Source organism: Eschrichtius robustus, chromosome 7, assembly GCF_028021215.1.
Source record: "Eschrichtius robustus isolate mEscRob2 chromosome 7, mEscRob2.pri, whole genome shotgun sequence".
Classification (NCBI taxonomy): Eukaryota; Metazoa; Chordata; class Mammalia; order Artiodactyla; family Eschrichtiidae; genus Eschrichtius; species Eschrichtius robustus.
The window spans coordinates 114,201,675-114,228,481 of NC_090830.1; the positions used below are offsets into that span (position 1 = coordinate 114,201,675).

The 26,807-nt window shown below is 39.8% G+C and overlaps 2 protein-coding genes across 3 annotated transcripts in view; one reads left to right on the forward strand and one right to left on the reverse strand.

The window, feature by feature from the left end:
* Nucleotides 1-20,529, forward strand: part of SLK (STE20 like kinase) — a 54,463-nt gene extending 33,934 nt beyond the window's left edge. The window contains exons 12-19 of one of the 2 annotated variants that reach the window (XM_068548508.1): nucleotides 39-218; nucleotides 2,660-2,752; nucleotides 9,925-10,054; nucleotides 10,681-10,805; nucleotides 11,703-11,891; nucleotides 12,448-12,573; nucleotides 13,526-13,639; nucleotides 16,841-20,529. In XM_068548508.1, the coding sequence (XP_068404609.1) occupies nucleotides 39-218; nucleotides 2,660-2,752; nucleotides 9,925-10,054; nucleotides 10,681-10,805; nucleotides 11,703-11,891; nucleotides 12,448-12,573; nucleotides 13,526-13,639; nucleotides 16,841-16,987 (1,104 nt within the window). In that variant the 3' untranslated portion in view covers nucleotides 16,988-20,529. The remainder of the gene's footprint in view (nucleotides 1-38; nucleotides 219-2,659; nucleotides 2,753-9,924; nucleotides 10,055-10,680; nucleotides 10,806-11,702; nucleotides 11,892-12,447; nucleotides 12,574-13,525; nucleotides 13,640-16,840) is intronic. The other variant, XM_068548509.1, reaches the window with a different exon arrangement.
* A 1,020-nt stretch (nucleotides 20,530-21,549) lies between these two features.
* The window catches only part of COL17A1 (collagen type XVII alpha 1 chain), a 43,619-nt gene continuing 38,361 nt past the window's right edge, over nucleotides 21,550-26,807 (reverse strand). The window contains exons 46-55 of the mRNA XM_068549039.1: nucleotides 26,537-26,605; nucleotides 26,088-26,228; nucleotides 25,480-25,569; nucleotides 25,269-25,379; nucleotides 24,636-24,782; nucleotides 24,038-24,352; nucleotides 23,412-23,549; nucleotides 23,106-23,168; nucleotides 22,870-22,950; nucleotides 21,550-22,509 (exon numbers count right to left, since the gene is read on the reverse strand). Coding sequence (XP_068405140.1) covers nucleotides 22,457-22,509; nucleotides 22,870-22,950; nucleotides 23,106-23,168; nucleotides 23,412-23,549; nucleotides 24,038-24,352; nucleotides 24,636-24,782; nucleotides 25,269-25,379; nucleotides 25,480-25,569; nucleotides 26,088-26,228; nucleotides 26,537-26,605 — 1,208 coding nt within the window. The 3' untranslated portion in view covers nucleotides 21,550-22,456. The remainder of the gene's footprint in view (nucleotides 22,510-22,869; nucleotides 22,951-23,105; nucleotides 23,169-23,411; nucleotides 23,550-24,037; nucleotides 24,353-24,635; nucleotides 24,783-25,268; nucleotides 25,380-25,479; nucleotides 25,570-26,087; nucleotides 26,229-26,536; nucleotides 26,606-26,807) is intronic.

Below are 26,807 nucleotides of genomic sequence, written 5' to 3' on the forward strand. Positions count from 1 at the left end.
GTTAAAGTTAAATGATCTTGAGCTACATCATTTTACAGAGCAAGAAACGACAATATGACCAAGAGATTGAGAATCTAGAAAAACAGCAGAAACAGACTATTGAACGTCTAGAACAAGAACACACAAATCGCTTACGAGATGAAGCCAAACGCATTAAAGGTGAACAAGAGAAAGAGTTGTCCAAATTTCAGAATATGCTAAAGAACCGAAAGAAGGAGGTAAGTGTAACTACTGTTTTTAATGTACACTTAAGACTGTCTAAGGAATTAATATAATACTTTGTAGTTAAATGGCACTCATTCATTTTTTTTTTCGGTCTTCCCAGCAGTTAGGTAGGGTAGTAGTAAGGTCAGATGTTATCTCATTTTACTGCCAAGAAACTGGAGTAGAAGAGGTTTTAATGGCCTGTTCAAGTTCACAAACTATTATTAAATGTCCAGGTAACCCTTGAACCAAGTCTTCAAATTGAGTCTAATCCATTTTCCTTTCAACCTATCACTCCTCCTTTTTTAATGCAACATTTAAGGCCTGACATAGTAATGTTCTTTTTCAAGAAAACATACTATGTTCTGTTTGCAGGTGGCAATAATAATTCATCTTAATATTTATTTGCAATATTTAATTCATGCTTAGAAATTTTTTTTTCTCTTGATTAGCTTGATTACCTTTCTTGGACTTTGTGTCAAAACAAAAGCTGAGTAACCTGAAATTTGAAATAATATCTTTAAGTTTATCAAATTGTGAGATACTTTGAACAATCACAGGTGGAAAATATCTGTAAAGTCATTTGATTATAATGAATTTTTTCATTTTTCCTGAAATTGTTCCATACTGTCATAGAATCTATTTGTGGTATTATCTACTATGAAAAATTGTCATTGTTTCAGAAAGAGGATTAACATATTGTATTAGTGTGTGTTTTTCTTCCCCAATTAAAATAACACTAAGAGAGCTTTTACATATTATCAGTTTTGAGAGATAATTTTATAATTTATTCTGTTCCTTTAGTATAAGAGGAGAATTTATCTTTTCATGATATGAAAGACCCCGGGACAATATTATGATCAGTTTTATTAGTTTTGGAACACACTAATATCAACCAAACTAGTGAATACATTTTCACTTTTGTTGCATGTCCCAGGTACTCAGATTCATTGATTTTAACAATGAAATTATGCAGATAATGGAACATCATTTTGCTGAACTTGAGGATCTGCTTTAAAAAGGATAGAATCAAATGTTAATAAATACAGTGCATTCTATGATTTCTTTAGGTAAAGATGAATGAAATGGTATATAGCCTTTTGATGTGGCTACCATTTCTAAAAATTACTGTTTTATTACTGTTTATTATATTTTATATAGAATTGCTCTATATACCATGATGTATGACTTTACTGTATTAACTAAATGTTAATTTTCTTGAAACCGTGAGTAGTTTTAAGAGGTTATTTTTTAATATCAGGTTAAATTTTTAAAATTTTGTAGGTAAGTATATGATTTAATTATAGATATCTAAAAGTTTCTAGTTATTGTTACTGTTTTGGGCTAGGAGAGGTTTAGCCAGAGAACATGTTTGAGATAGTGATATGCATATTTTAAATAATTCTATTCTATATTTTTTTCCTTATCGCTAAACTTCTTGCATTTGGGGAGTCTCTTCTTTTTCATGGTGATTTGGTTTCATGAGAGATTACTGATGGGAAATTTTAAATACACTATGTTAAATCAAAATCAGTCTCTTTCACAGACCATCAATGGCGTGTGGTGATTTGGAATCTGGTTGCTTTTGGTGCTTCTACTTATAAACACGTGATCGTTTTTCATAGTTGGATTACAGATCTATTGTTAGGTGGAATACCTATCTAGGGTTTTGAAATGATTGAAAGAAGGAGCTCTAAAATACACTTCATTTTATAATATACTTTATTTGGTATAATAAATCATAGCATATAAACTTATTTTATGAGGGGTTATATTACTGATTTTAAAGCTGACAATTGATTTTGGCTTAAATTATCAGCAAAGGAGAATGTTTTTCTAATCGAATCCCAAAATCATCAGATGTGTTCATTTTTATCGCACCATATATAAAATAGTTTATTATGAAAAGAGAAAATTTAGTGTCCATTTGTCTCTCCTTTGTGTATTCTAATGCTTACTTTCCCTTTTGTTTTTCTTTTGATCTCATTAAGTGGATTTCATTTAGAATTATTTCATTGGTTTTATCAAGCCAATTATGAAATTTTGCAGTTTTATAAATGAGAGGCATTTGTTTTCCTTATATCCAATATTTCAAACAATGTCAGTAGATATGTTTATAATTTTATGATCTTTCAAGGTCAGTTGAGTTTATCACCTTTAGTTCAGCGTTAGCGTTGCAAGTAATTCTTTCTGATTGTCTTTGGATCTAAAGAGAGAATGACATGTAGGGATAATTAAGCAACTAATTTTCCTTATATGGTGTAATGTCTCTTTCTGCACTGAGATTAAGCATGTTCTATCCTTTCATTCTTTTTCACCAAACTAACAACTATGCTAATGCATGTTGAAAGGAGCTCTTTAACAGCTTTATTTGACTTGTAGCTTGTCTGCTCACGTAAATGCTTGCTGTGGAGAAAGTGTTTTTCCCCACCTCCTGCATGCTTATACACTGTAGGTTATAAATGAAGTGGAGAAAGCACCCAAAGAGCTGAGAAAAGAGCTCATGAAACGCAGGAAAGAGGAGCTTGCACAAAGCCAGCATGCTCAGGTAACAGCAGCAGCTTAATGCTACTAAAAACAGAAAGTGGCAATATTCTCACAGCTCAGTAAACCATGGTTGAAAGGGTAAATTCTGTACTTATTATATGATGTTGACGTCTCCTCATACAAAGGTTCCCAGGGCATTCTTTATGTAGTACTAAATTCACACTAATGGTGACATTTAAGTTGCTAACATGACATTAAGTGAAATGTTTGGAAAGCTGACTCCAGATGAAATAAACATGTATGTTAATGTATAATCCAGTCTATTCTTATTTTAATCATGATGGAAACTTATATTTAAGTGGTAATGTCAATGGTTGATAGAAGATTTTTAGGGCAGAAAAATATAGAGGGTGAGTATATAAGCTTTGTGCATACAAAAGGAATGCATATTTAAAAGGCCATTAATTCGGGAGTCCCCTTATGGCCTGGTGGTTAGGATTCCGGGCTTTCACTGCTGTGGCTTGGGTTCCTTCCCTGGTCAGGAGAACTGAGATCCTGCAAGCCTGGTAAATGGTAATGTTAAATGGTAGATCAAACACTTATTACTGTTAAACTCAACAATATAAGCAACTTAAAACCAGATTTTAAATATTAAGTATGTTGTTTTTCTTTTTGATTCAGAATCCAGCAGTTACAAAAATAGACAATTTTTACCTATATAAACCTGATTCTAGGTTATGATAAGGCTGAGCCAATTGATGGGTGAATTCTCTACAAAATGGATAAATTGGTATTTTCAACAGATTTTTCTAGAAGTATCACATGAGTATGAGGTCTTTTATACTTGGGATCACCTTTCTTTTAATTAAGCTTGCACTCAGTTGGGAGGCAAAGAGAGAAGTGAGCTCAGTTTGTAGTTACAGATGTTAATGAAAGGAAGAAGAGACATGGATTATTTATTTGTTGCTTTAAATTATCTTTTTAATGTGGGTTTTATGTAATTTAAAAAGTGGTTCCCAGACTTTTGAATTTTATAGATTCATGAAAAGAAACATAGAAGCAACAAAAACCTTTGGGGGGCATGACAAATGGGTTGCCATTAAAAATTTTTTTGTTTTTGTCAAGGAAGGTTATTTGAAACTGCCATTTATTTGTCACCATCATTTCAAAAGAGAGATTATTTTAACACCATGAAAAATAAGGAAACTATCTCAGAATTTAAAATTTTAATAAAACTAGCCTATTTGAATAAATTTAGTTGTTTTTTTTTCTTCCTGTGAGCCAATGAAAAATTTTGTCTTGGCCTGGTATGGGAATTACTACAAGCACACCTCGTTTTATTGCTCTTCACTTTATTGCGCTTTTGCAGTACTGTGTTTTTTACAAATTGAAGGTTCATGCAGCCCTGCATTGGGCAAATCTGTCAGCACCATTTTTCCAGCAGCTGTGCTCACTTCGTGCCTCTGTGTCACATTTTGGTAATACTCACAATATTTCAAACTTTTTCATTATTATATTTGTTATGATGATCTGTGATCTTTGATGTTACTACTACGACTTGCTGAAGGCTCAGGTGATGGTTAGCATTTTTTAGCAATAAACTACTTTTTAATTAAGGTATGTATGTTGTTTTTTTAGACATAATGCTATTGCACACTTTAACAGACTATAGCATAAACATAGCTTATATATTTGGGAAACCAAAAAATTCGTGTGACTTGCTTTATTGCGGTGGTCTAGAGCCGAACCTACAGTATCTCCAAGGTATACCTGTAGTTAAGGTGATAATAGCAAACACAGCATTTACTATATGGCACATACTGTTCTAAATGCTTTACCTATATGAACTCATTTAACCTCACAACACAGGAGGTAGTTACTCATATTACCCCCATTCTACAGGTGAGGGAACTAAAGCACAGGAGGTTGAATGACTCTCCCACGTTCACACATTTGGTTAGTGGTAGAGCCAGAATTCTCATCTAGGCAAGTTTGGCTCCATGTTTCATACACTGAACCACTGCATCATGCTGCTTCTTGTATTCAAGCTACCCTTTCTGTGCCTAATCTAAACTCTTATTGGCTTGGCCCAGTGGTTGTTGGCCATGTCTTATTAATAGGTGAAGAGGAAGTCCTTGCCACACATCGATTTTTGGGTAATTTGGATTTCAAACCAGAAGATAACAATTTGATTTTTGCCTTGTAAAGGAATGTAAAATTTTTAATTCCAAAAGGTAAAATGTCAGACTCTAGAGTTGAAATTGAGAATTTAGTGTTGAATGGTAAGTGATCCAATGCTTTAATAAAACTTTGTTGGTGATTTTTCATATAATTTGAGGGGCTAGCCTGTATTTTCCAACTAAAGCTGAAAGAAATAGTAAATTACTATCTGTAAATTTAATGAAGAATTTAGTAATCTAACAAATTTCAAAAGTATTTCTATTTAGCTACCACTTTTGATGAAGGTGTTAACACATGATAACTTGAGTCTAATATTTTAAACTTTTTAAAGACTTTATGAATAATAGCCATATGGTCATGGAACTAGAATGTATTTGATCATCTAGTCCAGTGGTTTTCAAACTGTACTCTCAGGAGCTCTTGAGTTTGGAAGAAGCATCTCAAGAATCCTTCAAAAAGTGAGGACAGTAGGGCTCTGGGCCCCTGCTTCCAGAGCAGGACCACTTTTCATCTGTTGTATAAACTGAGACTGTTTTGGTGAGTTTTTTAAAAAGAGAGTTCAACTGGTTTAAAAAACAATGGCAGCAAACTAGAGTTTGGAAACCACTGATCTAGTTCAAATCCTTCATTTTACAGATGAGAAAGAGACCCCTTTGTTAAGTGACTTGTTCCAGGCCTCAGGAAACTCTGCGTTTGTATAATTATTCTTTCCATTTACAAAAAGTCATTCAGCTCTATTCTTACCTGGGAAGTGCGTTGTATTCTGATCCACAGGGCGTTGCTCAGGTCATGATTCAGTCTTTTCAGTTGTCATCTTGTGCAGTCTTCAACGCCCAAATGCAGGACGTAAGTCCCGCGTGCCTTGTAGGAGGGTGCCTTCTTCTGTTTTACCTGCTTTTTCTTTGGCTCACATGTGCCTTTTCATTGTTAGCTTCATTTGTTGTAAATCTAGAAGATTGATAGATGATAATGTCAGTGATGACGGTAGTAGTAACCTGACATGAACTTTATAGTACAGTATTCTTTGAAGAGTTTTCACATTTGATTCTCGTTGCCAACCCCTAATATATGGATGGAGTGTGTCTGTTTTACAGATGAGGAAATCGAGGCACAGAAGACTAAGTGATTTGCCTAAAGTCACAAAAGAGATTAGTGGTAGAGCTGGAACTAGAACGCTTCTACTACAGTGTTCTTTTTTCTGTCTACACCACCACAAATTTTAATCTGAGATTTTCATCTTTTTCAAGAAATATCTTCTCAAGAGTATTTTACGAACTTTGCACATGTGAGAAATTGAATGCTGTGGTTAGATTTTTATCTTCGTGTGAAGTGACATTTTGATTGCATATATGTTTATGTAGATGTTTTAATTATGGATATGGTCAGAAAAGCCATGTTAAAAGTGGTGATTTTAGTTCCATTTAGTTTTCACTGTTCAAATTGTCCATAATGAATGGTGGGTTGCTATTCTTCATGTTGCAGTTTTAAATTAAGTCTGGAATTCCAGGCTGTATTCTTTCTCACAGTTTCTATAGGGAAATGACTAGCTTATTTAACACTGTAATTTTTGTTTGTGATGTTTGATATACACAACTGGAGTAGATAGAATACAGCTTGATTTCAACCCCTCCTTCCCCCCCTCCTGAAATTATTTATTTATTTATTTATATTATTGTCAGCCATTGGGCTATATAGTTTTCTAAAAGAGTAGTCAAAATGTTAATTATTTTTTGACAAGAGGGAGAAATTATGAATTATGAACACTTTTCTGATCATTACCATTTTTAGCTTTTAAGTTAAAATGACCAAATGCTGTACAAATAGCGCCACATATCATAACCCTTTCTTATAGTTTTCTAGAACCCAAAGCTGTATTTTTAACGTTCACAGTTATCTGACTAATAGGATAAAATTCCTTATCAGAATTAAAACTTGTACATTTAAAGGGCACTCATTTTACAATTTCTGTGTCCATTTTGAAATTGTTACTCCTAGTGATCAAATTGATCTGTTATTATTTTTTTAAATGAGTGTAATTTGTGCAGTCTTTTTGGAATGTAAAATCACTTTTCTTTTAGATCCTAAGAGTAATTTCTAATTACAGATTCCACTGTGAATGTATTATACTTGGCTTTTGAAGTTAGGAAATTTAATGAAAGCTCAGTGATATTAAATTTTCATTTCTTTTGTGGTAATAAAATATATTAATTAATATGTAAGGGACCTTTTCGGTAGTTTTTGGCTTTAATATAAAAACAAATCAAATGTGCAGTATTCTTGACTATGTAATCATCCACACTCTGCTTGATTATTCAAGTGCATAAGGCAGCTGGTGTCTTTGCAAACTCTGATGGTTAGGAAACACTTCCATACGTTGCCTGCCTTGACCTGTTGATCTTTCTTTATCTTCTGGAGCAGCACAGTGCTAGTTCTGCCCGCTTCTATATAACAGTCTTAGCTCCTTTTTCCTCTCATATACTGGCCACTTCAGGGCATGCTTTTGTAGTTCCGTGTCATTCATTTTGAGTCTTGATTTCTGGACCCTTATTCCTTGCTTTGAGTTCTCTGTGGTTTACTTTTGAACTTTTCAAAGTATGTTACTAAGGGAAGGGACCCACTACTCTTTATATGGGCTGACAGATAAAACCAATATGGGACCAATAGAGTGGAAACTCCTTGAAGGCAGTACTGTCTTTTGTTAATTTTAGTAACCCTGTAAGTAGTACAGTCCCCAGCATTTACTAAGTGCTTAAAAAAGGTTTTCTTTGACCTGAACTCTTATCTTGCTTAATTTAGACATAAATATAATAATACGACCAAAAACTGCATTGACGAGAAATCACGTTCACTTTTTTAGTGGCACTGGCTTATACAGTTGACCCTTGAACAACTCAGGTATTGGGGTGCTGACCTTCCGCGCAATTGAAAATTCACATATAACTTTACAGTTGGCCCTCCGCATCTGTGGTTCCACATCTGGACATTCAGCCAACCATAGAATGTGTAGTACTGCAGTACATACTTAGTGAAAACTCCACGTTTAAGTGGACCCACACAGTTCAAACCTGTGTTGTTCAAGGGTCCACTGTATTTACCTTTTTTAGTTTCATATAAATATTTATTTGCCCCATCTTTAACACTTGATTTTTTTGATAAATGTAAATGTAATATTTATATTTATGATAATTTGGACCCATTATTTCTGTCCACACAGATATTTTTTTAAAGTTCTTTATGCAAACTAGTGGTAAAAATGTTGAACAAAAGAAAACTTTTGATATATCTGCAGGTTATATTGTTTATTAAACAAGTTTGCAGATAGACATTTTACAATGAAATTAGAGAATCAATTTAATTTTTATTACAAATGATATTTACTGTAGGAAAAGAGAAGCTTGACAACTTATTTTGTTATAACTGCTTATAAGGTAGGATGGAGATTTTTGCATCTCTTTAAATAAAACTCAAAAGCCTTATTCTAGACAGTTGAATTTCAATATTCATTGACTTTTTCTTTTATATTTTTCTTTGCTGTGATAAAGTGATGTAGGTGACTGTAGTCAAGTTGGCAATTGTAATTTTTTTTTGTATAAATTTGCTCAGCATTTATTATATCTACGGAACTGACAATGTGCATGATATTTTTTTTTAACAACACGTAAGTACATTTCCTGTCCCCAGTACATAAGACCATAGCTCAATAAATACAAAAGTACATGTTATTCCACTTGCAACTGGCAATTGTATTTTATAGAGACAGTTTATTAGTTTTTCTGCTACTGTATATTTGTATTTATGCTAAAATACAAATCATGATGTAGATGAGGCAGCAGCATTTGTGACAACAAATTAACAGGATGTCATGGATGGTAAGACCTGATTCTCACCTCCAGAGAAACAGTAGCAGGACAAGCATCTTGAGGAACACTGCTGACTCACTCTTTGTGCACTGAAGACCAGGCTGGTAGTGATCCAGATCCTGTCAGACTCTGTCCAAGGCCTAAAAAATAGTTCCAAAATGGATCTTGAGGTTTTACATCTCTTAGATGTGCAAGAGGAGGGATTATAGGTGAAGTGCTGCTCAACCCTAAATTTCTAAATCTATACTCAAATTGATCAGAATACCCTTGAGCTAACCACAAACTGCTATAACAGCCAAGAGAGGGATGGAGAGCCAAACGTTTACTGGCAAAATTTGCATTTCTTCAGTTTGAGTATTGTTCCTTTCCTTCTGCAAATGTATAATCTAGCATAATGACCATAAGTCACTTTAACCTTTCCTTTCCTTACACAGTAATTGAAGGATTTTTTTTGAAAGTATAAATTTGGCATTTGGGCAAAAATAGTATGTACTCAGTAAATACTGTTGAATGAATGAGTGAATCCCATACATGTTGGTAGAATTCTCTGATTATAAGGAATTTTGTTTGTAGAGTCATAAAATGTAACTCATTTTCCTATTTCTAGTTCACATTTCTCTAGCAATGCATTATTTCTCATTAAATCCTTAAAGTATTGTTCTTTTTAGGCACAGACTAAAGATCCAGAAACTGTCTTTCTCTGTTAGTGTAGCCATGGTATGGCTTCCTAACTCTTTATTAATAGAAAAATAGAGAGTTTAAAATCCCGGTATCTGTTTTACTTGTTTGCTCTTTATTGCCTCTCTTCCTGAAAGACATTTCTTGTTTATTCTTGTTTTGTCCACACTCTAGTGAAATGAACAGTGAGTTTTAGAAACTGTAAATTTATTTTTTTCCCATAGATGTAGGGCATTTTAATTATGAGTGGGTTATGGACTTCTCTTGTATGTGTTATTCTTAATAGTGAGTTTAGAATATTATGTATTCTAGTACTTTCTTTCTGGGCTTGAATTGGGTGACTAATACATTTATGTTGTATCTATACTATATAATTTTGGTGATTTTTAAATCTAGTTAACTTTAGAAACTTGGTTCAGAAATCTTGTTAATCGCTAATATATACAGAGGTAGAGATAAATGGATGTTTTGCTCAGTAGATACTTATTAACTGATGGTTAACTATGTCTAATAGGAACAAGAGTTTGTTCAGAAGCAACAACAAGAATTAGATGGCTCTCTGAAAAAGATCATCCAACAGCAGAAGGCAGAGTTAGCCAATATTGAAAGAGAGTGCCTGAATAACAAACAACAGCTCATGAGAGGTATATGAAATTATGCAGCATATGTGTATATATATATCTCAAAACATTGCAGAGATATACCTTGGAAATTATTTGAATGTTTTCTTTTGCTAGAGTGGTAGAGGGAAAGATGAAGCAACTTAAAGTAAATAAGAGGAAAATGCTTCATAAAATTAAGAAGTACTGCAAGATACAGAACTCCTTTAAGGCAATAGAAGTGAACATATACATATAATCCTTAAAACATCTTTTTTGTCCAGATGATGGTAGAAATATACCTGAATAATTTTATGTACTCATTATGCCTTACAATGTTGGTATACTTAAATTGGCTACGTGATAGAATGGAATTTTAAGCACTTATTTCCCCTAACAAATACCTTATATTTTTTTTCTTTCTCATTAAGATGGTTAAATGGAATTTTGGTGTTGTGGGTAGGGCGTTCTCTGTTTACAGGACATCAAAACAGAACGGAAAGTGGTAAATGGATATTATCTTTATGTTGGTAATATTTCATTTATAGCTCAGAATGTCCGTGTGTATTAATTAGTGTATTAGAACACTTGTATGTAAATATTAAAATAAAGACCAAAGTACATTAGTAAAAAGAGCAAAGTTACATTTTGAAATTGCTTTCTTCTTCTAGCTAGAGAAGCTGCGATTTGGGAGCTTGAAGAACGACATTTACAAGAAAAACACCAGCTGCTCAAACAGCAACTTAAAGATCAGTATTTTATGCAAAGACATCAGCTGCTTAAGCGCCATGAGAAGGTTAATGAAAGGAAAATTTGTTCACTTTTTTGTTCATTTTAAAGTTTGCAGAGCTATTTATTTATTTATTTTAAATTTATTTATTTAAACTTATTATTTTTGGCTGCGTTGGGTCTTTGTTGCTGCGCGCGGGCTTTCTCTAGTTGTGGCGGTGGTGGGGGCTACTCTGCGTTGCGGTGCGCAGGCTTCTCATTGCGATGGCTTCTCTTGTTGTGGAGCACGGGCTCTAGAGCACACAGCCTTCAGTAGATGCAGCACGTGGGCTCAGTAGTTGTGGCTTGTGGGCTCTAGAGCGCAGGCTCAGTAGTTGTGGCACACAGGCTTAGTTGCTCCATGGCATGTGGGATCTCCCCGGACCAGGGGTTGAACCCACGTCCCCTGCATTAGCAGGCAGATTCTTAACCACTGCACCACCAGGGAAGCCCAGAGCTATTTATTTTTGAAACTTATATTTTTTACAGAATAAAGTTTAGGTTTCCTTTCTTTTATCCTAAAATTTCTTTGAAATTTGGAGTAATTAATTGTATGTTGGTCATGATTGCAAACTCTTTTCTACAAATTCCAAGGAAGGTAACTAATTACAATGCTTAAAGACCTCTTATACATTATAATCTTCATCTTGTCTCTCAGAGGTAGCTATTTTGGCTCCATTTATGGTTCAGGTATCTTAAAAATGTGGACTCCCTATACTTAGTATACGAGAGTCAATATAAATCTCTTATTACTAATAGCTTATTTTTCTTATAAATTATTTTTTTGCCTAATATTTTGCTGGTTGGTATGCAACAAGGGAGAGAGTAATTTGGGGAAGCAACAGCAAAATGACATGTTTGAGCATACATGTGGGTACTGAGTATTAAATTATATCTACATCACTGGACTCTGAAACTTTCTTAGGAAACAGAACAAATGCAGCGTTACAATCAACGACTTATTGAGGAGTTGAAAAACAGACAGACTCAAGAAAGAGCAAGACTGCCTAAGATTCAGCGCAGCGAAGCCAAGACTCGCATGGCCATGTTTAAGAAGAGTTTGAGAATTAACCCAACAGCAACACCAGATCAGGATCGTGACAAAATTAAACAAGTAAATAAGCAAATTACTCTCTTTAAGTTTAAAATTTTTGAATGGCCTTTAGAAGTACCACATAATTGTGTTGTAAACATTTGGAGCCACCTTGGGCTCACTGATGTTCACCATGGCTCTGTACACATATGGCATGTACCAACTCAGTCTCCCTCAGGTGCTGGCCATGGAGAGCTCTGCTCTCTTCTATGCCCCACACCAGATCCAGGGCTAGGCTGGTCCTAAGACCAGCCCTGGGAATAAGATGACTTGGCCAGCTTTTCAGTCAAACGTGTGGCCTCACTATACTTCTACAGTCACAGATCCCACACACAAATTAACTGAGGTCACTAAGCAGATAGGAGGAACAAGGTTTTAATCAGAAGTCTCTCTCCACCTCCCTACACCCCACCAAAGCCATGATGTAGACTCCAGCTTTGAGTCCCAGCGTATTATTACTTGCAGCTTTAGTTTATTGTACTTTAAGCTTTGTTACATTCCTTAATTACACCTTTGGAAGATGCAGAAATTACATTACTTGTTAACCATATTTATCTTTTGTTTTTCTTATTTATAGTTTGCTTCTCAAGAAGAAAAGAGGCAGAAAAATGAGAGAATGGCTCAGCATCAAAAACATGAAAATCAAATGCGGGATCTTCAGTTGCAGTGTGAAGCCAATGTCCGAGAACTGCATCAACTGCAGGTTAGCTCCAGAAGCATGAACGCAAAGCTGGTAGTAGATGCACAGTACGGGTGGCTGGTTTTGAGGAAATAATAGCTACTCAGAGTAAGCTGCACATTGCTTGTGAAGATGCTGGGATTTAAAGGTTTTCTTTCCTCTGTAGACCCAAAGGAAGATCAGTTTAGTATCGCAGGCACTTGTTTAGAACTTACACAGCTGTGATTAGTATAAACATGAAGCTAATTTATGATATAAGAAGTTGCATCTTTCAAAAGTACTATTGAGAATTTTTAGTGTATTTTGCAAAGAAGATGAACAAAGTTTTAAAAATGATGTAGGCATTTTTGTTATCATTCTGAATTTAAAATTTCTTTTTATTTAGGGAGAAATAGTTCATTTTCTTCAAGGTTTTTGAAAAAGGTGATAAATATGAGAATTCTTTTCCTAAGGAATTTAAACATTACTTTAGAGAGGACTGTCTTTGAACCTTACCTGGGGTATGCAGCTCTCTAATATATATAATATAATATAATGTAATGTAATGTAATATAATTTCTAAAATGTTTACAATTTCAGAGTAGTGTATACGTTGTGGATATGCTACATATTTGCTTAATTTACTAGAGTGGAATAGTTTCTAACCCCATGTTCTGGTACCATTGGATAAAATGCTTGCAAGTTGCCCTCTGAAGTGTCAGTTTTGTAAGTAAACCTTCTTAGAAGGAAAATCAGGATCAAACTAGTTCTTTCTATTCAAGTTCTTTTCATATGGTTAACAGATCTAGCCTCTACACTTGCAAAAATGAAGTTATGACTCTTTTCATAATTCTTGGCCTTTGGTTGTTAGAGGAGAATTTCAACCTCAGTAATGGCTTTATGTTTAATGAATACTTTATTATTTTGGAAGATAATTGTATTTGTGAAAAATTGCTAACTTGATCTGAAATTTTTTAAATCCAAACTTTATTTTCAGAATGAAAAATGCCACCTCTTGGTTGAGCATGAGACTCAGAAACTAAAGGAGTTAGATGAGGAACACAGCCAAGAATTAAAGGAATGGAGAGAGAAATTGAGACCTAGGAAAAAGGTAATTTTAAAAGCTTTAATTAAAATATGCTTGCATTCATCCATCCCTCCATCCTCCCAGCTCTTGGCTCTTTACCTAATATGTGTCAGGAGCAGTGTCAGGGACGGGAGACACAGAGATGAAGAGTCAAAGTCCCTGTCCCCGAAAGGTTCAGAATCTAGTTGACAAGCCGTTGCAGATCAGTAGCAGCATTTGTCTGAAGGAGGTAAGCACAAGATACAGAGCAGAGGAGCACAGTGTACCAGCAAAGGAGGAGGAGTGCTTAAGTCTGCTCAGGGAAGTCAGGAAGGGTTAGAGAGGAGATGCCTTGTAAGCCAAGTGCGGCTTGATAGATGAGTAAGAGCTTGCTAGGAGGACAGACAGATTGGAGTGGAATGGGGCAATTTAAGTACAGAAAAGAGAATGAGTGAAAATAATGTGTACAGGAATCATAAGTAGCTCCCTATCATTGTAGCATTAGAGGGAGTGTGTGCCTGTGTGTAGGCATTAGGGAGGGAGAGAGGGAAGGGATGACAGCTTTGTCTGGATGGGTCAACTGGAGCCAGATTACATGGCCCTTATGTGCTGTGTTAATTGACAGTTTAGTAAAATAGGGATGGCTTCCTACCCCGCGCCAGCCAGCCAGCTATCTTCTTTGTTTGCGCTTGACTCCCTGCTAGCCTGGTCCAACTGGTCAACCGTTTCAACTCTGTCTTTGCTATTACTATATGATTCTCTCTCTTTGCCAACTGTCAAACTTAAACCTTTATTTTCTCTTGGGCTTCCTGCCTGCTATACATTTCAACCATTCCTTTCTTCCATTCATCCAATGAGTTAATCAAGGAAATATGTATTTAGCACCTACCGTGTGCTAATAGTGTGGCTTTTTAACTTGAATTTTGTTTTTTGTTACATTTTTGAATAGGTAGTTCATTCATGTGTTTCTGAATTCAAAGGGTACATACACAGAGGGGTGAAAGTGAGAAGTCCCTTCTCTAGTTCCTCCTTTCACCCTTTGTAGTCTAGCTTTCGCCTCAAATTCCTCCCCAGTTGAATTGGTTGACAGTGGTCACCAGTGGCATTATCTACCTGTTCTTCTTAAAAATCTTCTTAAAATTTTCTTCTCACCTGACTTTTGTGACATACTCTCTTCTTTCTCTGTGCTCTTTATCACCTTTCTTTGTTATCTAGTCACCGGAAATGTAGACATTTTCCAGTTTTACACTCTTACCCCTGCTCTTTATCTTGATGATCTTGTAGATTGTCATGGCTTCAGCTGTTGCATATTTAAGGACAATTCCAAAACTTGTATAGAACATGAATTACAAAGTCATACAGGTCTGGGTTCAAATCTCAGTGCTGACACTGATTAATTTTGTCTCTTAACACTTCTGAGCCCAGTTTTCCTCATTTGTAAAATGAGGATGTTACTACCTCCCTAATTGGGGTTGTTAAGACAGTTAACGGAAGTGATGTGTGTACAGTACTTGAGATGTGGTCAGGATCCAATGAATGGTTGTCATTGTTATTATTTTATTGTTTTTATTATTGGTTCATGATCTCAGCTCTCATTTTCCATATGGATGTTCCATTCCTCCTCATTTCATTCATTCTGTCCCATTATCATCTCATCAAAGGTTTCTTTTTTTGATGACTGTATATAAAATATAGCTTCAATGCCTACCTCGAACCCTCTCTATCCCCTCAACCTTTCTTTGTTTTTCTTCATAATATTCATCACCACCAGACACATTTCTTTGTTGTGTGTCTTCTCCCACCAGAATGTAAGAAGCTCCTTGAAAGCGGGGACATTATCTCATTATTCACTGATAGATACCCAGCTTCTGGAACAATTCCTGCACATTGTAAATGATCAGTACATACCTCTTGAATGTTGTTGAACGTTGACTAAAGATTGTAAACTCAGTGGAGATAAAACTAAACTCAACATCTTTTTTCCTTCATCTCCATCTCATCTTCCCCCCTCTCTCCAGTCCTACCCACCATCAGGTGTTCTTCCTAACATTCCTGTTCTCTTAACTGACATCTAGGCTAGAAACCTGAATTACCTTTCATTTCCATCACACCCCACATTCAATCAGATGACAAATAATTTTGACTCTTATTTCATAATATTTCTCTTTCCCTTTACTGTCTTCCTACTATTTGCTTAAAATTGTTCAGTAATGTCCTAATGGTCCTTCTGGTCTCTTGTTCACTTTCCTTTCCTCCTGCTTGCCTGCCGTCACCAGAGTGTTTATCCTCAAGAGCATCTCTGTTACTGTCATAGTGGTGTTGATAAATCTTCAGTTCCAACAGAGTTGAATATAAATGCCTCACTTTGACTTTGAAGCCTTCATAGTGCCATACTTTGCCCATATCAGCCCTTTTAGCTTCGTCTCCCACTAGCCACTTTGTTCCCAGCTCATGTTCCAGTACTGGGTATAATCACCGTTACTCACAGCAACTCCACAGTTTCCTGCCTCTGTGTATTGTTTCAGCTCACTTTGTCTGGCGTGTCTTCCCCATCCTGTCTGTCAAATTCTTATCTTTCCTTTGAAACTAAGCTCATGGTTTTCCTCTTCTGAGAAACCTTCCTATCCTTCCATCTTTTCCTGTACTTTGTATTTTTACAGCAGTACTTCTCCTGAGTCACTTGTCCACAAAGTAATTGATACGTCAGATATTTATCAAGCACTTATTATATTTGCTCCATATTGTGGGGTTGTAAAGATGAATCTGGTTTAGGTCTTACCTTCAAACAGTTTATAGTTCTATGTGAAAGAAAAGACATGCACATCAGTAATCAAAATAAAAAAATAGGAAATGGTTAGTTGCATGTGGAAGAGACAGTTAATATCAGTAGTTAATAATAGGTGCCATCTGTTGAGTACCTAGTGTGTGTTAAGTACATTATTATCACATTTAATCCTCTCATAGCAACCCAGTGAAGTAGATGGTATTATCGCTGTTTCATAGCAGAAGAAGGAAATGATTCTGTAATATAGAGAAGTTAAGTAATTGCCCCCAAGTTATCCATTCATGTGGCTGAGCCAGGACTTGAACCCAGGGCTGCACAGCCTATGGTCCTAGCTGTTGAGCAGTCTCTTCTTCCTTAGGATAACAGACAAAGTCTTCGGGGCAAATAATTTTATCTGGGCTGTCAGAGTAAATTCTGTTTTTAATAGCAGTGCATAATTTCTTTTTCCCTTTCTTTTTAAGACACTGGAAGAGGAGTTTGCTAGGAAACTACAGGAACAGGAAGTGTTCTTTAAAATGACCGGGGAGTCTGAATGCCTTAACCCATCAACACAGAGCCGGATTTCCAAATTCTATCCTATTCCTAGCTTGCATTCCACTGGATCGTAACAATGGGAAGCAGTCTGTGGTTGGGTTTGTCTTTTTAAGTATGTCATTCTGTTCTCTTCATCTTCTGCCATAGTCTGTATCAGAGAGCTCACGAAGACAATCACCTGCCTCACCTTCTGGGTGTTTATTTGTTTGTTTTATTTGTTTAGCAAAGATAAAGGGAAAGGCACTAAGACAGATGCTGGGCCATGCTGGCAAAGTAGCATCTTGCAGTAATTCCCTAAGGTGATTTTTGTATATAATCTTAAAAATTGTGTTGTTTAGATACTGTTACCTGAAAAACTGGTAGACATATAATGTTTAAAGTTATTTTAAAAAACCCTGTTATGTCACTTAAGTATTACTAAATATCTTTTTTCCTGACTTAACTTCTCAATGATGCCTAAAATCTATAGTTGAAACTGCTGTAGAGAGTTGGAATAATTTTTTGGTGAATCAGCTCTCATGAAAAAATTATGAGTTGCTCAAAATATGATATTGATTCAGTAAATAAATCTATTATCTTTAAGTGTTAGCATCAAACTCTTTTAAAAGAGAAAAATTATTTCAATAATTTGTCTAAAATAATTACCTGTTTAGACATGAGCTAATAATTGAGGGTGCTAGTTTTATTAAAATAGTGCCTAAAACACTAAATTTCAATTGAGTCTAAAATAACATTTCCTTTTTTGATTCAACAGGGACAAAACACCCTTAGCATTAAGCATTATTGTTTTTTAAATCTTGCTCCTATTACCAGTTGATAGAAATTTTCATCCTAAAGTATATGTTGTACAAAGTTGGAAAGATGAAAAAAATAAACGGTAGCTTTTAGATGTCCAAATTGGAAATGTAAAACTCACCAAATTAAAAAAAATACAGATTTAGCTATCTCAGCTTACGTCCTAAAATAATACATGAGCTGGTTAAATGACTTCTCCCATCTTAGCAAATTCTGTTTAAAACTGTTGGAGGCTGGCAGGCTCTGAGTTATATTTATGAATATATTTTTTATGAAATTAATCTTAAAAGAGGCATTTGTTCAGAATAGTTTTTAAGAAAGAATTTAAAATATTTAGGCAAATATCAGAAATGACTTTTCATTGTTTTGAGATCGAGTCATTTATATTTTGGTCTTGTTTTGTTCCATGTTTAAATTATTTACTTTGATTTGAGTGGGAAAAGCCTGAAACCTTTATCATGAGGTTGCTGATACGTGTAATTATTAATGAAATGTTCACTCTAGTCCCTTTTGAGGGTTAGAATTTCAAGCACGTGTCAGGTCGAAACAGTATTATAAACCATATTTCGGGGTGTGAGACAGTACATTTGTAGACGAAGCTTGCTGCCTGCCATGTGCGCCTGTTCTGTCATGAGTGCCAGGTACCAATTGTAGAAATTTCAGTTTTTAGTTATGTTACATTTGAGGCTCGTGAAAAATGCAAATGAAACTTTGTGGGAACACTGATTCACGTTAAGAAAATGTAAATATCTGTAGCACTTTCTTGCAGTTAATTTGAAAACTGAATGCTGAACCTTATTTTGTCAGTGGTTTAGATGATTTAAAAATGCATGTGATTTTAATTTTGTAATTGTTTTGACAAGCATAATTTACTGGGACAACTTTGTAGGTAGCCTTAACTTCTGGCCAAGTTTGTTTTTTATATAAATATATATACATATATATATATTATGTATGGTTGTAAATTCATACACTTATCACATGAATGTGTTACTGTATACAAAACTCTTTTAATGCTTTATTCTCAAATGCTGGGTTGAAAAATGTTTTGAGAGCCTTTTAAAATATATATCTTTATAAAGTAATGTTCAGGATGATGATGGAAATTGTTTATATTGTTATGATAGAAATGACAGTATAATGTTACCCAGTGTATTTAATGATTTATTTGAAGAGGGAGAGAGGAAGAAGGTTCTCATACCACTTTCTCCTTTGAAATTTTCAGTTTATTGGCTTTTAAAAAATTAATACTTCAGGCAGTGGACATTTTTTCAGTATTGTTTAAAGGGTATCCTGTGTGCTGAATAGTTTATGGCACATAATTAATTTGGTCTGAATATTTGGTTCTTTTTCTTCCTTTCAAGTTGACATTCAGAGTATTGAATAAAGAGGCTCAGAGTAGAACGATTGACAACGCTGGTAAGTTTGTTAGCACCTCTTGCATCTCCCGTAAAACTGCCCTTTGGATTCCTTGTTCACGCTCGAGTTCTCTTTCAAAAATGACCAGACCATATGCATGTAGGAGCAGGACTACAGAATATGTATGTAGAGGTAAAGCCTTCATTTTAATACTTAAAGTTACATAAATCTTTTCAAAAGGTATTTTGTTGTATAGACCATGCTGTTTGTACCCACACCTGCCCACTTCTTGCTAGGCCCTGTATTCACGTACAGAAGAGCGATCCTTCTCTCTTGCATGATGTGTAGGTGGGGGGTTGGGGAGGGACACAGACATCTTTGAAATCAAAGAGTACAGTCAAATGCATTCCTGAGTTGGTGGTTTTGTTGCTGTGGCAGAATGTGCTACAAAATGCATAGAAGAAATTCTCCATGTGTGCCCCCTAATTACTCAGCCTCCCCTCCTCTCCCTGCGTGCTGTGGACACACCAGGCCACCACGCTTCTGCAGGTCTAGCTCATGGAGCTCGTTGCACCAGGTTGCCTTTCCTAGTCCTGTCAATCCATGGTTGGGTGTGAATTGCTGAATTAGCCGCTATACTATATGGACTCACAGTTAAGCTTTTTCTTACCGTTTTCTATGGGGAAGCTATAGGGTGGGTAAGGAGGAAATTTGGAGTGCTTGTACCTTGCTGAAAATGTTGAAACTTTCCTGTGACAGGATACAGCAAATTGTAATTAAATATAAACCAGAACCAGAGCTACCTCTAAGTAGTGTTTCCTCAAGCACAAAGCTCTCAGGCATATGAGACCCACTGTAATGGAGGGTCTCTGATTTCTTGAGCATCTGTGAGTTTCAGAAGCGATTGTCTTTTGTAGTCTCCTAGTTCCCTTGTAACTACACACTTTTTTCCCCATTCCACACTGTGCTTAAATGACAAAGACTCTTCTGAGAAGCCAAATTCTGTCAAATGATTAGCTAGAGATATTGTTGATTACAGGAAAATGTAGAACTGTGAGGTGGAGGAGGCGAGCTCTTTAGTTCCAGTTCTAATAGGCTTCTGATTGAATAAATCAGTTCCTTTCTGGGAAATGATCTTTTATAGGAAATGGGATATTTTAAATGCTTTTCTTAAGTTGAAGGCACAACAATTAATGCCACTATTGTTGCTATCCTGTGGCTGACATGGTTTTGATACAGCTTTAAAACTTCTGTTACTAAGCTTGGGGTAGGATGTGATACCAGTTTTCAATGTTGGCTGTAGCTTTTTGTAATCCTTCTCTGATTTGCAGTGTAATAAACTTCACAAGCTAAATTTTCAGAAAGAATTTTGTTTCAGAAAATGCCTCTCGTCTATTTGGGAGCAACATGTCTTTTCAATCATGGGGTTGGCAAATGAAAAATAAAGTTATTTCTTAATCTACTTTGGGAAGCAGTCTTTTATTGAGAATATTTGAAACTAGATTGTCCTGCATGAGAACATTTTGTAGCATTTAAAAAAAATCCTAATTATATTTTAAAACTCGCAGTCCTCCAGATCTTCTGACCCTTCAGACTTATTTACTAGTATTCCAAGACCATCTGTAGTTATCACACACAAGAGGGTCCTTTTTACTGGTAACTTGGGAGTGTCTTTCATCGCCCAAACCCCGCCTTTGGGTGGTGCTTAAAATATTTCCATCGACATATGTATATATACCTTTTTTTAATGTCCTTTTTTCCCCTTGGAATGGATTATTTTTCTCACCAAACATTTCACAAACTGTGACGTCACTTCTGCTAAAAATAACCTCTTTTCATCATTCATACGTTCATGCAGGATTCAGTAGACATACTAGGCTGACCATTTGGCAAGTGGTCAGCTTGGCCGGAGGGAGGCACAGCATGTCATTTTCTAATCCAGGAGCATTGCATACTGTGGAGCTCATGCTTGACTTTTTTTTTTAATGAAACAAAAGAGGCTAAGATCCACTGCCATCCAGCTGAGGACATACATCTGGGTTCTGTCCAGAGAAGCTAGCAAGTTTGGGCTTTTACCCTATTTCTCTTGGGCATAGGATTCTATGAAGACTTGGATAGCTTGGATAGGCAAATCTCATAACTAGGACAAAACTCAAAAGTCTGGTTAATCAAGATAAGAATCATTAAAGGGGATATAATACTTGAGCTTCTAAAGCTACTATTACAAAAACAAATTGAGTCAGCCTTTGGGTAAAACTAAAATATGAAAAAGGCACGATGCAGTCATTCATTATACATAGTAAGTTTTCATTAGACAGTAAAATGTCAAACTTAATTAACCGAAAATATTTTCTTTCTTTCCCTCTTTCTTTTCCTCCTCTCCTTTCTTCCTTCCTTCTTCCCTCCTTCCCTCCCTTCTTCTTGTTTTTTTTTTTTGGTTAGATGGATCACATTAAACATATTAAAAAAGAAAAAACCCTTTAATTGGAAATTTTGCAATTGAAATGACTCATCTGATAGACCACATGAATGTTTGTAGACATTGAAAAGTGCAATAAAACCAACTGCGCCCACTCCCCCATGCGTTTCCTAAGTGCAGAGCAGGGGTGCCGGCTTCCGGTGTCAGGCAGTCTGCTCTCCCTCCCCTCCCCTTCTTTCCTCCTTGCCCCCTGCCTTTCTCTTCCTATCGGCTGCAACCTAGTTCAGTGTAACATACTATCAACTCTAGCTTGGACCTATGGAGACAGATCATAGCTGCAATCAAGCAACCTTCCTAAGTGGGAATGTGATACATAGTGAGAAATAACTAGTAGAAACCCTGTCTCCACCTTCAGGGGAAGTGGATTTCTTAATTTTTTCAGTTGCGAGAGTTTTTTTCTGTGACTAGAAAGAAGAATGCAGAGTGAAGAGGGGAGAAAGGAGCTGAGGGCACAGCCTTGCAGCGTTGACCAGAACAGTCCCATCGAGTGGCTCCCAGGAAGGCACCCCCATCCCATCTTCCATTTTCTGGGCTCATTTTTAAGATGAAGCTCAAGGGCTCCTGAAACAACTTTTATGTACCTGACTTTCCTAGGCTGGGGCTTGAACTCAGTGCTAAAGAAGCCAAGGAGCTCAGCCCTGGACAGCAGGGAGGCCAGCTTCATCCTACCACACTGCATGCGGCCACTGTTGAGTCTACCCCGTGAAGCTGTTTCAGACTGTGTACCTTGGACTGAATTCTACGTACATATATTTTGCTCCAGACTAAGATAAGGGTTCTAGTTGACTATTTGCTGTGCTGCCTCAGTAGGACAGTGAGATTCCAGCTTTTACCCTCTGGAGAGGTCTTGACATAAGCGCCATAAACCACTGCAAGAACTGGTCCAGGCGGCTGTTTCGACAAGGGTCGCTCATGGCTTGACGGCGATGCTTCTCCTTCTCCGGCCAGCATAGACTTGGTCACCTAGAAGTTGGAAGATGAATGGTAAGTTAGAAAATATCCTGTGGTCTGTGGGGACTTTCGCTTGGGTAATTACAGTAACTGTGACTACTACAAAACCGGCTTGAAAGATGAACTCTTTTGTAAGACTGTCAATTGATTTAAATTGATTACCCTATTTCATTACCAGCTTGGCTCTCCTTTTCCTCCCTGCATTGACACTTTTCTTCCTTTCTCCCTGGCTGTTCATTTGATCGTTACACAAAGTATGCTGTTGCCAGTACCTGCCTTTCGTAACTGGCATCTGCCTAAAATTTTCAGGCTTGCTGTGGAACATGTGGCCTGCTTCCCAGCACTCCAGAAACTGTGGCAAGTGAGGCTTACCTTTGTCTCCTTTTTCTCCCTTGTGTCCTCGAGGGCTGGGTGGCCCAGGCTGACCTGGTGGCCCAGCAGGGCCCCTCTCACCTAGGAGGACAGAAGGGGGCACGGCTAAGCGAGGCACAGTGCAGGGCCTGAAGGAGCCGCACACGTTCCCAGCACAGCGCTGGCAAGGGAGCTGCTTCCCACAAGAGGCAGTCGTTAACACGGGATCCTGGTGGCTGTTTCCTGCCACCACTTACCTTTGGGTCCAGGGATGCCCATCTCTCCCTTCTGCCCAGGGGGTCCTGGGATGGCTCCATAAGCTGCAAGGGGGAAAAACTGGCCTTAGACTAGAGCTCATCCTGGAGCTTGGGAAGTAAAGTGATTTGTTCAGACTAACACAGGCAGGTAGTGGTAGAGTTTGGACTTGCAAGAAGAGAACAGTTTAGAATTTATCTGATTTGCAGTATCTCAAGTGTTAACAAGGTTTTTGGGGAGACTAGTTTCTGTGGAGCAGACTACACGGCAAGTGAAGTGTTGGGAAAGTAATCGGGGGATGCCCTTACTTCTGAAAAAGTCCATGAGGTCCTCGGTCACGTTGCTGTAGGCAGAGAAGACCTTGCTGATGCCAGGGGGCCCCTGGGGCCCAGGCCGGCCTGGTGGGCCCTGCACAGTGTAGGCCATCCCTTGGAGCAGGCCCTGACCTGTAAATACCAGAGTGTGGTGGGCACAGGGAGCAGGGGTCACCCGGCACCCTCTTCACGGCGGGAGCACGGCGCCCTCTGACTGTCTGACTCCCATCCCAGCCAAACTCTTCTATGCGGCAGCAAGGGAAGAGCCTCCTCAGTCTCCCCTGTTGACAGACAACGTCTCCGCCTCCGTGGGCTTGTTTCACAGGCCTTTTACTGCATAGCTGTGCTGGTGAGCCGCCCGGGAAAGGGCTTCTTAGCAACCTTTCCTCAGCCCCACCAGAAAACCTTCATAGTCATAGACTCTTCTGGGAAAACAAAGGACAAAGACCCCAGCATCTCTGTTCCCTGCAGCATAGGTTCCAGTCCTGACTGGGCCCCTTGAACTAAGCTTGTCTTCAGTCCCTGCCCGTCTGATTCCAGAACTGCTGTCCTCCTGGGTGTGGAGATGCTCACATGCTCCCGTAACCCCACAGCGCTGAAGCCTACGTGTCCCCACTTACGCTGCAAGCTCTCAGACACCCGAACGGCCAGCTCGTTGTAATCCGGACCTCCAGCAAAGCTGGCCCCGAATCCACCGTCACCGCCATACATGCCGCCTTCTGCCGCTGCCCCGTAGCCTTGGCCCAGGCCCATGTCCAGGCCAAAGGCTCCCCCTTCGCCGGTGGAGGAGCTGTAGGAAGAGGCCCGACTGAGAGAAGAGGAGCTGCCGCCCCGGCTGTAGGAGCTGTCCGTGGACACCAGGCGGCTGTCCCCGGGGGGACCCTGGGGCCCGGGAGGACCCGGTGGGCCGACGATGAAGCTGCGCACGTCAGGACCTGTGGGGAAGAAGCGGCATTAGTGGGAGCCAGGTCTGGGGGAGAGAGAGAAGTGGGACTTGGGGGTGTCTCTCCCAGGGCCTCAACACCCCTGAGCAGGATGTGAACTCGCACCGAGCGGGAGCATGTGGGCTGGGAGGAAGCCGGGCTTCCTCGACCGACCGGGGCGGCTTATGTGTTCCGCCTCCAGTTCCCTTCAAGCCCCGGCTGGCTGCCCCTCTCACAGGGAGAAGCGTGGTCTGGGAGGGGATGGAGGAGGGAGAGTGACGTCAGGGACACCCACTTGTGAGGTAGCTGATCAGCTCACTCCGGAAGTTGTCGCTGTTTTCAGCTGCGTATGTCGCCAGAGCTCCTGAGACACCCGGGGGCCCTCGAGGGCCTGGGGGGCCAGGGGGACCAGGAGGGCCTGGGATGGATGACAAGCCAGCAGCTGAGCAGGGGGCAAGAGAAAGAGAAAGATCAGGGATCCCCTGCCAGGACCGCGGAATTCCCAGCCTGGGCCCGTCTGGAAGGAGGCGGTGAGGGAGGCCTCCACACGCGTGTCCCGTCCTCCCCTGGAGTGACTGCTCCCCACTGCCCTCCACCCCCAGTCCCAGGCCTCATTCAACCCAAATCATATCCCTTCCCCTCAGCCCTTCTGCCGCTGGGAGTTGGAGCTCCCGGCTGGGCACCTGGTCACCCGCTGGCCCCTGAGTTCTCTCGTGACTTGGACGCATGGTGTCCCCCCCACTTCTCCCCCTGCCAGGGCTGAAAGCACCTCAACGTCAAGTGTGTCCCCCTCCAGGATCCCAGAGCCCGGCCCTGTACCCGCTCTAGGAGGACTGGTGCCTGGGCTGAGCCCTCCATGGCTGCCCTGGCTCAGACCCGCGGGAGCCCTGGAGGTCAGGCTGCAGCCCTCGCCGGCCTCACTCCTTACTCTGCAGGTAGGACGAGAGGTCCTCCATGCTGATGCTGGACCACGCGCTGCCTGGGAGCCCTGGTGGCCCAGGGGGACCTGGGGGCCCAACAATGCCTCTGAATTCAGACCCTGAGACACCAAGGAAGAGCAAGGATCGGTCACAGCCTGGGCTAAGGAGCTCTGCCCTCCACCCCGAAGCACTCGATCAGATGGCCCTGCTCGGCCCTACCTTGGAGCAAGGAGAGGAGCTCCTCATAGGATGGTCCCGGCAAGCCTGGGGGCCCTGGGGGGCCAGGAAGCCCAATGCGGACTCCGGAGCCTGAGGAACAAATCCCAAGTTGCGATGGATGCAGATCAGACAGGGAAGGGCAGATGGAGACACCGTGTCAGAGAGGAAGCCAGACAGAAGCAACCTGAACAGAAGTGGAGGCTGGGATAGGGGCGAGAGGGGCAGCGGGAAGAGACCGGCAGAGAGTAACGCAGACACGAGACCCTGGGTAACGGCACCACGGAGGAGAGGCCCCAGGGCCGGGGAAGAGTGCAGGTCAGAAGTGCCCACAGCCGTCCTCCTGCTGGGTGTGTGGGAGTGTGCGTGTGTGCATGTGTGTATAGAGAAGTGTGCGTGTGAGTCGTGTGTAGGACGGTGCCCGGGACACTCATTCTGGCTTCCCCCGCCAAGCTCCGTGACCTGCTCTGGAGCCACAGGTTTCAACAGCTCTGAAGTGCCCCCCCTCCCTCTGGGTTGGGTGCAGCCTGGCGGGACAGGGCCAGGGGGCCACTTCCAGGATGTCCAGCACCCGCCCTCCTGCCCGCCCTGCCACAGAGGCGGACACTCACTGGACATGTAGCTGAGGATGCGGCTGCTCAGCTCTGCGTAGTCCAAAGACTGGAGGGACCAACCTCCACTGGCTCCTGGTGGCCCTGGGGGACCCCGAGGGCCCATCAGGTACTGCCGGAGATACTGACGCACGTCATCCCCTGAAAGGAGAGGCGGCGCCAGTATGGACCACACGTCCAGCCTAACCTCCCCACAGACTGGCCCGAGTGATGTGTGAGCTGGGGGTTCTCAGACCCCCAGCGGGACATCAACAAGCTTCCGGTAGCTGAAGGGGCTCCTGCCCGGTTGCCTGGCCTTAGAGGGGAGAGCTGATGCCCCCTTTCCAGCTGGCTGCTGGGAGCGAGGAGGGAGTGGCTCCTTGTCCCAAGGGACCACCAAGTGTGCCTGACAAGTGCGGGCAGGAGAGAGGGAAGGCACCCCACCCCCTAGCCCACCACAGGCGACTCACGCTGGAGCACAGCCAGGATGTCTTCAGAAGAGATGGAGGTGGAGGACGTGCTGATGCTGTACCCCGAAGCTGTGGGGAAGAAACCGGTTACCCGCTTAGCTGGTACTGAAGCAACGCACTCATTACTCCAGAATCACAAAGACCCGGTCAACCAGCTGTTTCCGTTTGGGGGAAATGAATGCATGGGGGTGTTAGCAGGCTATAATTTCTATATTTCTTAATCTGAACAAACCTTTTTTGAAGCTAGATTCAGCAGCCTGATTACCGTGAA